General features: G+C 32.9%; 6 protein-coding genes, 1 long non-coding RNA gene and 1 other non-coding gene across 9 annotated transcripts; 3 read left to right on the forward strand and 5 right to left on the reverse strand.

The window, feature by feature from the left end:
* Window positions 1-636: 636 nt before the first annotated feature.
* LOC105839357 lies at window positions 637-4,177 on the reverse strand. Its single transcript, XM_028190039.2, has 3 exons — window positions 3,510-4,177; window positions 1,659-2,990; window positions 637-1,564 (listed from the first exon to the last, which is right to left on the reverse strand). Exons 1-3 carry the CDS (start codon window positions 3,841-3,843, stop codon window positions 1,176-1,178), a joined length of 2,055 nt encoding a protein of 684 aa, XP_028045840.2. The 5' UTR covers window positions 3,844-4,177; the 3' UTR covers window positions 637-1,175.
* Window positions 4,178-4,387: 210 nt separating this feature from the next.
* Window positions 4,388-6,873, reverse strand: LOC105839351 (putative tRNA (cytidine(32)/guanosine(34)-2'-O)-methyltransferase). Its single transcript, XM_028190038.2, has 5 exons — window positions 6,551-6,873; window positions 6,256-6,325; window positions 5,945-6,144; window positions 5,275-5,669; window positions 4,388-5,119 (listed from the first exon to the last, which is right to left on the reverse strand). Exons 1-5 carry the CDS (start codon window positions 6,669-6,671, stop codon window positions 4,763-4,765), a joined length of 1,143 nt encoding a protein of 380 aa, XP_028045839.1. The 5' UTR covers window positions 6,672-6,873; the 3' UTR covers window positions 4,388-4,762.
* A 180-nt stretch (window positions 6,874-7,053) lies between these two features.
* Window positions 7,054-8,348, forward strand: LOC105839359 (probable U3 small nucleolar RNA-associated protein 11). The gene is made up of 2 exons (XM_012685622.3): window positions 7,054-7,352; window positions 7,492-8,348. The coding sequence occupies exon 2, from the start codon at window positions 7,500-7,502 to the stop codon at window positions 8,256-8,258; it is 759 nt and encodes a 252-aa protein (XP_012541076.1). The 5' UTR covers window positions 7,054-7,352; window positions 7,492-7,499; the 3' UTR covers window positions 8,259-8,348.
* A 330-nt stretch (window positions 8,349-8,678) lies between these two features.
* LOC105839361 lies at window positions 8,679-10,769 on the reverse strand. Of its 2 annotated transcripts, none has more exons than XM_012685628.3 (5): window positions 10,158-10,769; window positions 9,887-10,021; window positions 9,715-9,801; window positions 9,269-9,359; window positions 8,679-9,090 (listed from the first exon to the last, which is right to left on the reverse strand). In XM_012685628.3, exons 1-5 carry the CDS (start codon window positions 10,231-10,233, stop codon window positions 8,760-8,762), a joined length of 720 nt encoding a protein of 239 aa, XP_012541082.2. In that variant the 5' UTR covers window positions 10,234-10,769; the 3' UTR covers window positions 8,679-8,759. The 2 variants fall into 2 exon arrangements, with proteins under 2 accessions (XP_012541082.2, XP_012541083.2); XM_012685629.3 differs by having other exon boundaries at window positions 10,357-10,768.
* LOC118647072 lies at window positions 9,727-10,090 on the forward strand. The gene is made up of 2 exons (XR_004964382.1): window positions 9,727-9,814; window positions 9,905-10,090. It is a non-coding gene; the product is annotated as an uncharacterized LOC118647072 (long non-coding RNA).
* Window positions 10,601-10,706, forward strand: LOC114254313. Its single transcript, XR_003625699.2, has one exon. It is a non-coding gene; the product is annotated as a U6 spliceosomal RNA (small nuclear RNA).
* A 172-nt stretch (window positions 10,770-10,941) lies between the features above and the next one.
* On the reverse strand, window positions 10,942-12,334 carry LOC105839362. The gene is made up of 3 exons (XM_012685630.3): window positions 11,622-12,334; window positions 11,297-11,442; window positions 10,942-11,160 (listed from the first exon to the last, which is right to left on the reverse strand). The coding sequence occupies exons 1-3, from the start codon at window positions 12,007-12,009 to the stop codon at window positions 10,978-10,980; spliced, it is 717 nt and encodes a 238-aa protein (XP_012541084.1). The 5' UTR covers window positions 12,010-12,334; the 3' UTR covers window positions 10,942-10,977.
* A 200-nt stretch (window positions 12,335-12,534) lies between these two features.
* On the reverse strand, window positions 12,535-14,478 carry LOC105839360. The gene is made up of 3 exons (XM_012685627.3): window positions 14,284-14,478; window positions 13,468-13,758; window positions 12,535-13,211 (listed from the first exon to the last, which is right to left on the reverse strand). The coding sequence occupies exons 1-3, from the start codon at window positions 14,360-14,362 to the stop codon at window positions 12,841-12,843; spliced, it is 741 nt and encodes a 246-aa protein (XP_012541081.1). The 5' UTR covers window positions 14,363-14,478; the 3' UTR covers window positions 12,535-12,840.
* Between the last annotated feature and the right edge of the window lie 225 nt (window positions 14,479-14,703).

Genomic DNA, 14,703 nt, shown 5'->3' on the forward strand with positions numbered 1-14,703 from the left:
GCATTAAGATAGGGATTTAATTAAAAGTCTTCGCACTTGTTTGTGTTAGTTCTCTGATCGTATATACTAAATATTACAGATTTATAAATTGATATTAAGAACATTAATTAGAAATTAATACGTTAAAAGAAGCAACATAAAGATTTTAGTTGATAATTTAGTTGATAATCGAAAAATATAGTCAATAAAATAATTGAGCTGGGAAAACCATCAGATATTATAAATTTAACATTGCTCGAAACGATGTATAAACTCGTTATGTTGCGTAAGATTGATGTGACACGTAATCATGCCTTTAATTATAAGTCTATAAAAGAATTATAATATAAGTTTTTATTATAGATTTACAGATAATAAAAATACAATATTTAAGAAATAACAACATTTTATGTGTAATATTGTAATAAATTAGTAGATAACAAAATGAGATTGACATATTTAACTATTTTCCAATTATTAAAAAAAATTATTTCTATAAAATAAAACATTTTAATCTTTTAATTACACTTAAAAAAAGATTGGATTTACTTTCTTTACATTATTTTAATTCTCAATTTGCTGTTATAAAAATTAAAGTAAATAAACAGCGAAAAGAAAAATTCTAAACATTTTTAACTAAAAAATATTCAAATAAAAATATAAAGTAAATTAATTTTATAAATAATAAGCAAATTATTTTAACAGTTTAATACATGTCATGATTAAAATATATAATAAGTAATACACACAGTTTGCTACAAGAAATTTGATTTGATTATTTAACAGTATTTATCGATTTTTCTCTAATCTAAAGATCTATCTTTCCTAAGTTTATCTTTTACACAGATCTTAAAAAACGTTACGGAAAAATGGAAACCTATTCTAAACTAATTAACTGATTGCTAACTTAGATTGTCGTTGAAATAATGCCATGTTTAGAGAATGGAATATTATAAAGTGTCAAATTTCGAAATTATAAAAGTTTTACTTTTTATTGCCAACAATGCTAAATAATTATGATTTGTTATGTATAGTTAAAAAATGTATAATAAAAATGTATAAGAAGAGTCATTCAATAGATGGAATTTTCCTGCACTAAAAATATCTAATGCATCTTGTGAATCAATACATCTTATGAATTCAATGAGAATTAGATCTAGAACAGAAGTCTGTGATCTTTTATATAAGAAGCATTGTTACTCTGTAGATTGATGGGCTCTCGCAGGAAGCGGCAAGACCGTATCGCCTGCCGTCAGGGATCCTTGACTGAAAACCTGCCTTTCCGCGGACACTCCCTTGGGCGAAGTCGGCACGTGGCTGCGCATCCTCTTAATCGGCTGTCGTCCTCTAATCATTTTGTACCATCCCCTCTGACGTTTCGCAAGTGGACTTCTCATATCCGACATAAATGCAATTCGCTCTTCCTTCGAGGGCATCTCGATGATCTCGCGAGCTCGTTTACCAGGACGAACCGGGACCGAGCTGGCGTCGCCGTTGGATGATTCTTGCGAGGAAGTCAATTCTTCGACGACCTCTTGTCCCTGGATTGCGCCGACACTCCTCGGTGGTATTCTGAAACCTGACACTAAAGTTTCAAAAAAAAAAAATTAAAAATTAAAATTATTTACATCCCAGTCGTTCAAATAATCGATTCGTGAATGATTGAAACTTTTACTGACCAGAGAGACTTCTGAAGGCGTGTTTCATAGCTTGTGTGACGGCCGACAGAAATCCGCTGTTACTGCTTTCGTTGTTCCGCACGATGGATGATGAAGATGACGACGACGGAAGCTGTTCGTAATTCGCTATCGTCTCGGCGCTGTTCGTAGAATAGCTCTCGACACTCGAGACGCTCATTTTCATCGTCGTAATAGACCTTCTACAGATCTTAGCAGATTCGGTCGTACTTGAAGATGATTGACAATTTGCCGTTATGAGTTGTTCCTGCAACTTCTTCAGGCCTGTACTGATCAGAGGCATTAGATCAGTGGTCAATCCACCTGAATTGGTTTCCATCAGCACCATCATCAGTACTCTGTTGGAATCTCGTTGATTTGTTGATGCTGGACCTTCGTTGTTTTCTTCAGGATCTCCATTCTCTTTTTTTACATTTTTCGTGTTATCTTGAATAATCTTGAATTGCGAGTTATCTAAAAAATTCTCCGAGGTTTGTGTTAAAGAACTCTTTTCATCCTCCGATCGGTGACTGTCATTTATATTCTTCTTGTCATCTTCCACGGTACTCGTGCCTCTCGCGTCTTTTATGTTCGTATCTACAGTATTCTTTGCGTCCTTTACAGTGTCTTTTGCTGTAACCTTTTGAGCGCTGGACTTATCATGAGTATCACGAAACTCCTCCTCTTCCTGCTCCACGTTGAGAACAGTCTGCATACAGGACTCCATCAAGTTCTGGATTTCCGTCGCGGTTGTATACTGATCGGAAAATCTCACCTTTTTCACGATGTCCTCGCGGATGTCATTTGACTGCGACGAGTCTTGAAGCGGCAGGATGCTGCCCTCAGGTTGCGTCAAATCCATATCCACAGGAGACATTATCTTGGGTATGTTCGGAATTATTCGCTCAGCTTCTTTATCCGGAGTCTTTTCTTGCTCTTCCATGATGGTCAGTTTTCTGCCGGAATTGCTCCTGAGGAATTGTTCGTCCTTGCTGGTTCTAAAAGGCGTCTCTTCGTTTGAACTGTACAGCGAGAAGCTAAAGAACTGCGTATCGCTGGTTTGTGATGTCTTCGATATTGACGCGATCTGTGCGACCGATAACGAGTTTTGAGGTGTTATCAAGTTAAATTTCGGCACGCAAGGCGTCTCAAAATCGGTCTTTTCGCCAATAAACATCGGCGTGCTAGTCTTCCGATAGATTTCCGGCGGCGTGCAAAATCTGCTGCCGTTGTAGTCACTCTCACTTATAGAACACTGCTTCAACTTTCTGTCAAGGTGTTCGTAGTCAATCGGCGATATCAAACAATGCCAGCGTTCATACCACTTGCACGCAGCTAAAGTTTTATTTAAAAATGTAGGGTTAACATATTTGCAATAGAAAATATCTGACAAATACTGGACATAAAAAACCTGTTTGCGCATAATAAGTTTAAAAATTACACATTACATATAATTTACCAATTATAATTGAGAAAAAATTATTTTTAAAGAATGAAAACACTGAAATTTATTATTTATATTACCTTGTATTATTTCATATAGAAAAACTATAGAAAAAAATATATATATATATTTGACTGTCATTTCTTTATCTTTTTAGCAGAGCTATGATCTTTATTGTTCAAGTTTCAAGAGAATAAAGTGATATTGTAATTAATTTCTTTCAAATTGTAATTTTTACATGAGACTATTAACTAAATCTTTTAAAAAAGTAACAATTACCTTTAATTTATAGAACAAAACTTATTATAAAAATTCTCAATTACAAATAATAATGTTTTTCGATTTTCACGAGTAACATTGTAATGTGAACTGTCAGATCTTATTAGTAATTAGCTCGTTTCACGAATTACCGATGGACTTGAAGTTTTCTCTGGATTCAAATAAATCACCGCACAACCGACAACGTAATGGCAAATGTTTCTCCACTATGTGGCACAACAATTTCTCATCCTCCAGATTCAGTTTCGCGGACTCAAAATGTCGCACTGGCAATGTTTCAGAAGCGCACAGGGCACAATCGACATTCACGTTAGGATGCATCTGGTTCACGTGGCGATTGCGACATTTTGTACAGCAAAACGTCTTCTTGCAGAACCGACAAACGCATCCCGCCTGTCCAAATTGAAAGGTCTTTGGAATTCGATATGCAGCGCTTTTACTAAACACCTTGTTTTTCAGATACATATCCCGACGTGATTGCCGAAACGATCGAATGTTTACTAACCGAACTGCTGTTCAACGACAAATAGTTCGCCATTATGTCCGTGAGATAACAATGTAAAAGGACAAGTACACACACACACTTAAAAAGTAGAAATATACAAAAATAAAGGTCTGTACTTATAAAACTTTATAATAGATATTATATTTTCACACTTAATAACTCATTTATAATTTCATAAATCGAAAGAAATACTTAGGCATACAAACACAAACAGCATAAAATACAAACTTCGTTTACAGCTAAATATTTATAAATTAAAAAATGTTTGTCTCTTTTATTTAAATTTAGAAAAAAAATTGTATATTTTTATATTTTTTAAAACAAATTAATAAATGTAGAAACTACTCAAATGAAATTCAAACAATTTACATTTTTGATATAGATATTTGATTTCTAAGAATTAAATCAGTAGATCAGAGGTAATAATTTTTTAGAATAAAAATTATTTTATACATTTATTTAATAAATAATGTGAGACAAAGGAAAATCAATTATTTTGCAGCATATTCAATAATTATCTGTATTTTCTTCTCCCTCAGCTACAAGTTAATTTAAGTTACGTAATGCATCGATGTCTGTTTCCTTTTCGTTATTCTCATCTCTTGTTTTGTTGCTGTATTTAATTTATTAAAAGAGTTATTATCTATAAAAACGACCAATGCTTTTTTTAAGAAACATAAAAATAAAAAAAGTTTTTTTTAATTCATCTGTATTTTCTTCTTCCTCAGGTACAAGTAAATTCATATTGCGTAATACATTGATGTCTGTTTTTTCTTCATTATTCTCATCTCTTGTGGATTTTGTCGCTGCATTTGACTCATTATGAGTCATTATCTGTAGAAACGACGGACGCTTTTTTTTCAACAGTGGTTTATCCTCTCATACCTTTGTCATATCTACATTGCTTTCGCTGCTACAATCGGAAATAGAAATTTCCTGATATAAGTTTTTTAAATCATCAAGGATTGTTTCTTCCTCGTTATCATGATAACTTTGGTCAACCATATGTTCGTTGAGCTTCTGACTTTTTAAATTACACTTTAATTTGATTTCGGATAATGACGACATGTTTTCGCATCCAAGTGCGTCGTCGATGTCCTTCTCGGTAAAGTCTTTGACGTTGCAACAGGAAGCGTTTTTCTCAGCCCTTTTCTTGCTCATTAACAACGCTTCCTCGTAGGGCGGTGTTATGGGAGGTTGCACCGGTTGGAGATATTTGTAATCTTTATCTTTGTACTGAGAACATTTACGAACAGTAATAGAATCGAGGGTGAAAAAAAGTATTAAAATAAGATATTAAAAAAGCGCAAAGAAAACGCAAGGGATTTTTAAAATCATCTTATTCATAGTCAAACGAGATTATAATAATTATAAAACGAGATTATACTCACGTTCAACGGGTAACACATATCGGAATCGGGCTGACTGAGATCACCGCACACGACGAAGGGGACGATGACCCTATTCACTCCCGTTAGTTCCTCGAAGTTGCACGGTTCGTCTGTCAACCAAGGATTCAGCATGTTCGGCGTGTAGCCTTCGGGCGGACTATAATACTTGCAGACCACAAACGCCTCAATGCTCGAGTTACGGGAACTACTTGGCTTCGTGCAGTAGACATAAGAAAAGAATAATCTCAGTTGAGCGTACAAAAACGTCACATCTTTGGCGCGAAAGATCTTTGCGACGAATGTTCCACCTGGTCTCAAGATATGCGTAGCTATATTCAAAGCGGCCAGTAGCAGCTGCGACTGGATGAATATATCCATATCATGCAGACCGGTAACTGCAAACACAAAAAATAAAATAAAATAGATATTTTTAAAAGATCAAAAATATACTTTTCAGGAAAAACAGAAGTACCATTTAAATTTAAAAGTAAAATTAAAAAAAATTCTGTTCATAAAATCCCACAATAAAAATCCATAATTTTTAAGAATAAAAAATAAACTTCTTGAAAAGCCTAGAATTTTTCAATAGTAAACACCACGAAGTTATCAATCACTCCAATCTTTTAAGATTTTTTTAAGAAAAAACAAGGAATAATATAAGGCACAATACCATCAGGTGCTCCATCGCACACCACCAAGTCCGCAAGAGTATTATTGAAATGTGCAATAATCTGTTCGGCCGTGTTGGTGTTAGTAATGTCACCCTGCAACTGGATAACTCCTTCCAAGGGTGCCATTGCTTGCAAGTCAACCGCCACAATTTTCGGTGGAGACGCAGAACCTTTCTTTAAGGCCTCCTTATAATTCTCGCTATAAAATAGAAATATACAATTGTTAGTATATAATAAGAAAAATATGTTTCAAATTAGTTATTACTGCTAGTGGCATAGAGATCTTTTTTTTTTCATAAAATTCATTTACTTTAACTTGCGAGCTAAGACCTGACTCCAGCTTCCAGGTGCAGCGCATAGGTCCACCGCTTTAGATACTCCTGAAAGAAAGAAAAAAATTCTTAATAATACAAAACTTGTTTATACAATGTATTAATTATTATTATTAATTATTAGGTTTAAAATTTTTATCTGTAACATTTTAATTTATTATGTTTCACGCTCTTCATTCATTATCCAAGCAATGTCTTAGTTAAAATAAAAAAGATATAATAAAATAAAGGAAAATTAAATTTTAAAAAAGTGTTAATTGTTAAAGTATGTACCATCAAAAATATGACACTCCGAATCAATTTGGAGCAGCTTGAAAGCACTCCGAGCTCGCCATCCTTCTTCCTTCGCCTTTCGATAATATATATCGCGCTTGTCTTTCGAGGTCTTTCCCATTGTTCTCGGTCAAAATTTCTATTGCACAAAGGGGTCTAAGATTTTTTAAAATTATTTATAGTGTTTCCAACTTAATATATATTTTTTTAATCTACATATTTTTAAATCTCAAAGTATTTAATAAGGGGAGGGAGATATTTTCAAGGAAATTTAATAAACGATTGATATAGGTTATGTTCCACACTAGCAGGTAAGCGACTGTGAACTGCTGTGAACTAATGGCATCGACATTTACTCTCACTTCTCCTTCTCAATATTCTTCTGATTTTACTGCGCATGTGTGAGCATTTCTGACCGTGCATGGTTCTTATAACTCGATTTAGACTTTTGTTATATGGGGAAAGGCATTCTTTACATTAGACGTATACCTAATTGATCAATTTCTTACGTATATATATGCAAAATTAAAAATTAAAAATTTTTAACAAAATTAAAAATGAATATAATTAGTTACAAAAGTTATTTAATTGAAATTTAAAATTTATAATTCAATACTTTTATATCGATCTGAATATATCGACTATTCGATATTATCGAATGTCGATATATGTCTACTCGACACATCACACAGGGACATGTGCCGTACTGCCGTGTAGAGCTGCTGAATGTGAGGTTATGCATTACAGGATCATCAGCTGTTATTATTGACAGCGATTTTCTCGAGGAAATATACAGAAAAAGGTAAGCTGCATTACGTAATATATACTCAACTCATTGGCGATCGTGCAATAACTGTACAATAATCTTCCAGCTAATTATCTTACTTTCGAACAATTGGACGCAATATTCTTCTGAATTTGGAATTCCTTTTTTTTCTTAGAAAACAAAATGTCATCGTGGAAGAAAGCGGCGAAGGCGAGCCAGAAGACTCATCGGGAACGTCATCAGCCAGAGACCCGCAAACACTTGGGACTATTGGAGAAAAAGAAGGATTATATCGCTAGAGCCAGGAACTTTCAGGAAAAGCGGGCGACGATCAAGCTCCTGAGAAAGCGCGCGCTCAACAAGAATCCGGACGAGTTCCACTTTCATATGATCAATTCCAAGGTGGTAAACGGCGTTCACCGGGAGAAGGATAAGGAGGATCAGCATACGCCCGAACAGATCAAGTTAATGGAGACTCAGGACCTTAAATACATAGCATACAAGAGGAATATTGAGGCGAGGAAGATAGATAAGCTACAGAGTCAGTTACACATGATTGACACAGCCAATGAGACCCCGAATCAGCACATTTTCTTTGTGGACAATGACGAGATGAAAAATTTTGACCTAGCTGAAAGACTGGGCACACATCCGGCACTTCTGTCCAGACGCACCAATCGACCAACGCTGAGCGCGATCAAGAGCATGAAGCTGCCAGAGTTAGATGACAAAACTGTCACTAAACTTGAACAGAAAAAACAAATGGCTTACAAAGAGCTTGAGAAGAGGGTCGACAGGGAACGCGAACTCACAATTGTGCAACAGAAGCTGGAAGTGCGCAGATTGCTGAAGGATAAGAAGGCCAGGAAACCGAAACTAGTGAAATCTGGTTCGAAAGACGCTGCTCCGATTTACAAGTGGAAATTTGAGAGAAAACGATAATTTATGTATTATGGAATTCTTAATATGATTAGGTAAATAATAGTATATTAATTATGAACATTGAATAAAAATTTATATTATTTGATATAATTTTTATTCTTGCTATCATTCTGATATCACTCTTTTAATGATTATTAATAATAAAAATTTTTATTCTTTGAACTGAAATTCTACAATTAATAAATTATTTTATTCAAAAATAATTTAACAATAATAATGATGAAATTAATTCTTGTTTTGTGCTTATTCATACTTATTTGTTGCACTAATATAATAGAATATTTAAGTGAATGTAGTAATGAAACAAGTACGTATATAAAATATGAAAAACTGTTATTATCATTAATTCAGTAATTCAAGAAAAGCGTTACTTATTTTTTTTGTTTTTATTTCGCTGTCTATCACAAAATTTATTATTTATTAAAAAAAAATATTTTTAATTCCGTTTACCCTGCTAATTATTTTCAATATTTCTGTTTGTAATAATCATAATTATAGTCATCATTTAATTGGCGTTATTTCTTCGGAAATTTCGTACGTTTCGACATCCTCCACTTCTTCTGGCCTCCTGTTTGTATCCGTCATTTCAGTCATTTCCGACGTTTGCACAATCGCCATCTCACTCGATGACATTTCTGTCACTAACACTGTCGACATTGTTGTCGACGTTGGTTCGCTTTCTGCCGTAGACGATTCTTCTGTTTCTGTCATTCTCATTGTATCGTTAGTCGATATCATTGGCAACTCCATCGATACGCTTATGCAATCGTAATTAATCTGCCAAAGTCGTTTCTTGGCGTAAATGTCGAGGCGAAGGCAAGCCGTAATTGATCTGGAATAATCATGTTTGTAGACATTGCAGATGAATACCTACTAAGAAACTTATTTCGTGAATAAAATAAATTATTTGAATCCCGAATTGAACTAACTATTCAAAATATATTTTTTATTTCTCCTCATTAGTTCATATGTCTAACTACTTTGGTAAAAATAATTATTTGAACACGTACTTAGGAAATTGATTGAGCTCCAAGATGTTGACACATGCGGTCGAAAAAAGGCAACCGGGAACGAACACGCAAAACTGGAATGCCTTAAAATCTATAAAATAAATTTGCAGAAATAATAAAATCGCTTATGCATAAATGATTCAGATGATAATATTGTAATAAGCATTTAAAGAGCACGATATGCATACGATTATTTTGATAATAATAGTATTTAAAAATTCTAATTCTTTGTTTAAAAGTACTGTTACTTTTTATTCGATATTTTTTTCTCTCAAAAAAATCATTGTATATTAAAATATATCTTTTTTTTATTACATTATACAAATTTTCTTCGTATAAGCAAACGTACATAAATATTTAAATTTTAACATTTCGGAATTAAGAAGATATTTAAAAAATAAGAATTTTTTTGTACTTTTGCGCGAGTCGAAATCGAAAATACTAACTCGTGACTGTTCTAGTGCTGATTGTTTCTGAACTCAACGAGACATCCACGTTTAGTCCATTCCTCTGATATGTGAAATTGATGCACACTATAACAGATAGGTAATTTTTGATTGAATATTAACTTTTTCAATATCGAATTTAAATATTACTTCGAATTTTGTAGACTCTTACAATCTTTTTGCTTTCTAGTATATAGAATCATTACACTTTGGCAGCAAGAGCAAGAAAAAGACATCGAACAGTTGCATGATTGTCGAGTAGTCGAAATCGTTCTATAAATCAGGTATCCTCTTGATATGCTGGTATCTAATAAATGTTCCTTGTGTTAATTTCTTAGAAGTTTGTAAAACACGTAATAAAATGAATCTAAGCACACATGCATTAGAAATTATTTTCTTATTCGGTATTATGATTAAAAGTTGAATTAATTATTAGAACTAACTTCTATTGGCAGGTATAATTTCGTGAACGAGACAAAACCAAATGAAAATGAAAGCACCAATGCTACGCAGATCCATATTTACATATTACGTTAATTATAGCAGAAATACACACGTTTCTCGTAATTATATTTTATTAACAAGTTTCAGCGACGTCTCGTTTTACACTAAACGTTTTCTACTCTTTCACGTTTCACCCACCTTGTATACAGGATGCAATCATGACCTATTGTATTGTGGGCCTTTAGAAAATATCCGGAACGTTTTTGTTCACTTTGAATTATGTACGGGCGTGAAATTCACCATTATGTTTGCACACGCAGCATTTCCTACAATCAATGAGAGAAAAAAATAATGCATGCTCTTACAAAAGAGTATACTGCACATTATATAAAAAATGTAATATATAATACATATATGTAATACATATCTTTTTATTACATTAGTACTTGCTTCGGCAGCACATAACTAAAATTGGAACGATACAGAGAAGATTAGCATAGCCCCTGCGCAAGGATGACACGCAAAATCGTGAAGCGTTCCACTTTTTATTACATTATCTAACATTGGGTAAAAAATTATTTAAGTTATCAATTATTTAAAAAAAAGTATTGTCGCTCAATATATGCAGAAAAAAATATAATGTGCATCAAAAAGAGATATCATATATTTTTTCTTTCTTATAATAAAATATCAGACTTACATTAAATTAAATTTTTTTACGTCAATGTACATTTATTTATCATAAAATGTAATAACAATAAATATGCATACATGGCACATAATTTATAGTATCATCATTATCTGTTTTTAAAGTTATTTTTAAAATATATCGTCGTCGTCGTCGTCGTCATAGTCATCATCGTCCTCATCATCGTAATCTTCACTGTTATTACCATCATCCGGATCTTCCGGAAAAAGTTCTACTTGACCTAAACCACCTCCATCTTCGGGCTTTAACAGAGCTAATCCATTTGAACCGAATCTAAGACAATCGAAACTAACCTGCGGAAATCAGATAAAATTATATAAGTCATTTATCATCATGTATGATGAAATATGCAAATTTATTATCTGTGTTTGTTAAATCTAAAGATACATATGTAATATCAATAATAATTTCTAAGCTCTCAAATTTTACCTTAAACAGAGTAGTATCCTGGAATTTTCCTTCCATATTGAGACATAGATGAATATTTCTGCCTTGGAAATATATATTATAAAATCTAACGCACGCTCTAATCGGTAGTCTCGGAACAGGAACACATATCGGTCTAGGATTCTTTCCTGTAGGAATACAATAAAATAAATTAAGTAAAGGTATAATAGACGATATAACGATTTTTCATTTATTTACAAGTCTTTGATTAATTTATTTTTCTTACTAAATATTGTACTCTCTAATCTAATATATACACGAAACAAAATACATTTGATAACTATTACTTGACTTATTTTGTGCTTACCAGAAACAGTTCTTGTGTAAAGAACTCTGTCATTCATCAAGATATTGGCAGTAAAACTGAACTCGTCAGGATCATACGTGATGTTCACACAGGCCTTTTGTTTCCACGTGTCATACAGGAGCCTCGAACAGCATCCGCAGACACCGCCGCGACATTGGCAGGGTCCTTGTCTGGTCGCGGTAACCGTTTCGTTTTCCGATGTCGAAGAATTCGAGATCTGCCTCAACAATATCTTCACTTGCTCCAGATTTTCCTGCGAACTCGAAATATTTCCGAGTTTACTGCTAATGATTTTTTCCATTGAAGTTTTCTCGTCGTCCCTCGATTTTGGGTGCGAGCATGATTGCGCGAGGACGGTGATCAACAGTAGCCAGCAGGCAGTCCTCATCTTGCGTTCCTGATCTGGTCTGGTCTTCAAACGAAACGAGAAGACATCTTCTCGAGATGTGCTTCCTTGTTGGATTGAAACTTGACTGGCCGGTTAACGGGCGCTTCGTACTGACCCAGTTTTATGGTGAAATTTAGGTTTGACTCGCTTGCCCGCATTTTGTTATTGACTAGAACTTGTCACAGAGAAGCAATAGGATTCTCTGGAAATACTGTCGTGTACCTCAAATGCCTAAAATCGTTAAATATGTCGAGAATGTAAAATTATTTTAAGTCACGTAAGTTTAACTATGAAAATAAAATTCTAATATTTAATACAGATATTAATAACTAGAAGTTCTCGAAATTGTTATTGAAGCACAAAAATTTTATTTATAATAAGGGGAAGAAACAATCTAATTTGTTACATACATTAAATATTTTACAAATAAATAATAAGACAAATTTGATGTTTTGCAATTGCAATATATATTTTATATATGTATGTACATGTATGTTTATATCATAAATACGTACGTTACATATTACATAACAATAAATAAAATATAATTAAGATAAATATATAATATAGTATAGTTATTTGTGCAACAAGTACGGTGATTCTATTAATTGCCCGTGAGTGCGTTCACCCTCACGTGTGGACAATAGCCAACGTCGCATACAATATTTTTTGTTACCTATACATCGAAATGTTGTCCTTGAATGTAAATTGATAGGTGAGAGAAGGACCACTTTCGGTGCACAGGTAGTGAAAAATACATTTTTTTACAAGATTTTACAAGATTATCATAACATTTTTCTGCATGTATATAAGATTATAATTTTGTAGACATTACAGCTTTAACTGGCCTATGTTATTTCCTTCCCCGGGCATTATATTCAAAGGATTGTTTGGAGATTCATTTGGAGACTCAAAATTTACTGGATCGTATATTTCCGGTCCGTTCACTTCTGCTTGAATCATCCCGAGCGGCGCTATGGTGGTAGCATTATTGCCATTTTCAGGCTTTATCCAAGAAATTCCATCCTGGCCGGCTTTTATGCAATCAAAATGTAAAGTCAGAACCGGCCATCCCCACACAAGTGCCTCCAAGTCAACGCATGCATGCAAATTATGGCCGATCATATGAATATCGTAGGCACGCACGCAGAGAGTTACAAAAGGAGCATAAACAGGCACGCAAAATGGTGGTGGATTTTTTCCTGCAAAATTTATTTATTACATTGTACATTTAATATACGCACCAACGCAAATTGCAATAGATTTTAATCTAATTAGTTAAAAACTTATTAACAACAATTTTTTTACAAAGTTTATATAATTAATTTTTAAACTTTATTGAATAGCGCAAAAGATTAAAGAGTGTCTAATATAATTTTTTTCTTCAAGGAGATATAGACGAAGATTATATTAGACTAAAAAATATTATGTGAAAATTATTTAGTTAAAGTTACTCACCAGATATAGAACCTGTAGCAAGTTCTTTGTCATTTACTATAAATTTGACTTTAATGGCCATTTCTTCGGAGTAAAAAGTTAAATTAGTGCAAGCATTACGCTCGAAATTAAATCTAGTTATATTGAGACCACCACAGCATTCACACGTGAAATTAATTGTTGACTGATCGCAGTTACATTTTACACCACGAAAACCAATCCCAGGAAAAGGATCACGACCGACCTTCTCCAATACACCTTTTAATGCCAATTTCGTATTCGGATCGTAGAACACCTTGAATTTGTTTACATCTAAAAGAAAAAAACATTTAAAGAGTATGTAAAAATACGAAATAAGTATATAAGTATATGAGTATTTAAAGCATATAAAGTATATAAAAGTATGTTAAATACTTTTTTTCTATAAAAAAATTATAATTTTTCTGTTTCTACAAAAATAATCATATTTTAAAAATAATTTGAAAACAGATATAATTTATCTGAATAAAAACAATGTAATTAGTTCAATGTAATTTGTTTTATATTTGTTTATTTTCACACATAGAAATTGTATTTATTCTTATTATAATACAATACTACTATTTTATATATACAATATAATAATTGTATATTTGGCACCTAATAAAAAAGTATTTCTTGCTTATAATATTAGCTGCGCTTTAATTAGACAGGCATTTAAACAACAGAGTCTTATATATCACAATTCCATGTATCTTTTATAAGTTGCTTTTTATCAGTTAAAAGAGCTGATAATTTTTTTGTAAATTTTTATTACTAAATTATAAGATATTGTAAAAAATCTTTTAAATTTCTTACCAATAAAATTACCCAAGCCAGCGGTGAAGTTCTGGCATTCTAATGCCAAAAGAAACACAAGGAACCACTTAGACATCATGATCGTACAACTGCACAACCTGTACGTTTCAATGCCGAAGGAAGACTGACAATTGGGAACACATTGGACCAGATAGCACAAGACACAGAGACGCCTGGTTCATTAATTATACATCGACTTTCCATACAAGGCAAATAAGAATAAATAATGATCGAATGAAAAATTGTTACCATCAAATGATGCTTTACGATGCAAACAGTAATTGAAGACGAAGCTATAAACCTACTTTTACTTTTGCTAGAAATATAAATTTTAAATGATCATTAAGTCTAAGAGAATCAACCTAAAAATATAAAAAAGTTTAGAACTTTACAAAAATATGTAGGGCACAACAATTAAAT

Source organism: Monomorium pharaonis, chromosome 8, assembly GCF_013373865.1.
Source record: "Monomorium pharaonis isolate MP-MQ-018 chromosome 8, ASM1337386v2, whole genome shotgun sequence".
In the NCBI taxonomy this organism is placed as follows: Eukaryota; Metazoa; Arthropoda; class Insecta; order Hymenoptera; family Formicidae; genus Monomorium; species Monomorium pharaonis.

What these genes read in the sequence shown, in the direction of transcription:
- LOC105839357 (XM_028190039.2), bottom strand. Translation starts at nt 3,843, where the DNA reads ATGTATCTGAAAAACAAGGTGTTTAGTAAAAGCGCTGCATATCGAATT. An exon ending in AGAAAACTTCAAGTCCATCG is followed by an intron (nt 2,991 to 3,509) that starts GTAATTCGTGAA and finishes ATAAAACTTTAG; the next exon opens with CTGCGTGCAAGTGGTATGAA. An exon ending in CGCCTTCAGAAGTCTCTCTG is followed by an intron (nt 1,565 to 1,658) that starts GTCAGTAAAAGT and finishes TTGAAACTTTAG; the next exon opens with TGTCAGGTTTCAGAATACCA.
- LOC105839351 (XM_028190038.2), bottom strand. Translation starts at nt 6,671, where the DNA reads ATGGGAAAGACCTCGAAAGACAAGCGCGATATATATTATCGAAAGGCG. An exon ending in GTCTTAGCTCGCAAGTTAAA is followed by an intron (nt 6,145 to 6,255) that starts GTAAATGAATTT and finishes TCTATTTTATAG; the next exon opens with CGAGAATTATAAGGAGGCCT. An exon ending in ATATGTGTTACCCGTTGAAC is followed by an intron (nt 5,120 to 5,274) that starts GTGAGTATAATC and finishes AAATGTTCTCAG; the next exon opens with TACAAAGATAAAGATTACAA.
- LOC105839359 (XM_012685622.3), top strand. Translation starts at nt 7,500, where the DNA reads ATGTCATCGTGGAAGAAAGCGGCGAAGGCGAGCCAGAAGACTCATCGG.
- LOC105839361 (XM_012685628.3), bottom strand. Translation starts at nt 10,233, where the DNA reads ATGGATCTGCGTAGCATTGGTGCTTTCATTTTCATTTGGTTTTGTCTC. An exon ending in TACTAGAAAGCAAAAAGATT is followed by an intron (nt 9,802 to 9,886) that starts GTAAGAGTCTAC and finishes TATCTGTTATAG; the next exon opens with TGTGCATCAATTTCACATAT. An exon ending in GAGCTCAATCAATTTCCTAA is followed by an intron (nt 9,091 to 9,268) that starts GTACGTGTTCAA and finishes TGATTATTCCAG; the next exon opens with ATCAATTACGGCTTGCCTTC.
- LOC105839362 (XM_012685630.3), bottom strand. Translation starts at nt 12,009, where the DNA reads ATGAGGACTGCCTGCTGGCTACTGTTGATCACCGTCCTCGCGCAATCA. An exon ending in TTACACAAGAACTGTTTCTG is followed by an intron (nt 11,443 to 11,621) that starts GTAAGCACAAAA and finishes GTATTCCTACAG; the next exon opens with GAAAGAATCCTAGACCGATA. An exon ending in AGGATACTACTCTGTTTAAG is followed by an intron (nt 11,161 to 11,296) that starts GTAAAATTTGAG and finishes TGATTTCCGCAG; the next exon opens with GTTAGTTTCGATTGTCTTAG.
- LOC105839360 (XM_012685627.3), bottom strand. Translation starts at nt 14,362, where the DNA reads ATGATGTCTAAGTGGTTCCTTGTGTTTCTTTTGGCATTAGAATGCCAG. An exon ending in TGGCTTGGGTAATTTTATTG is followed by an intron (nt 13,759 to 14,283) that starts GTAAGAAATTTA and finishes TTTTTCTTTTAG; the next exon opens with ATGTAAACAAATTCAAGGTG. An exon ending in TGCTACAGGTTCTATATCTG is followed by an intron (nt 13,212 to 13,467) that starts GTGAGTAACTTT and finishes TAAATTTTGCAG; the next exon opens with GAAAAAATCCACCACCATTT.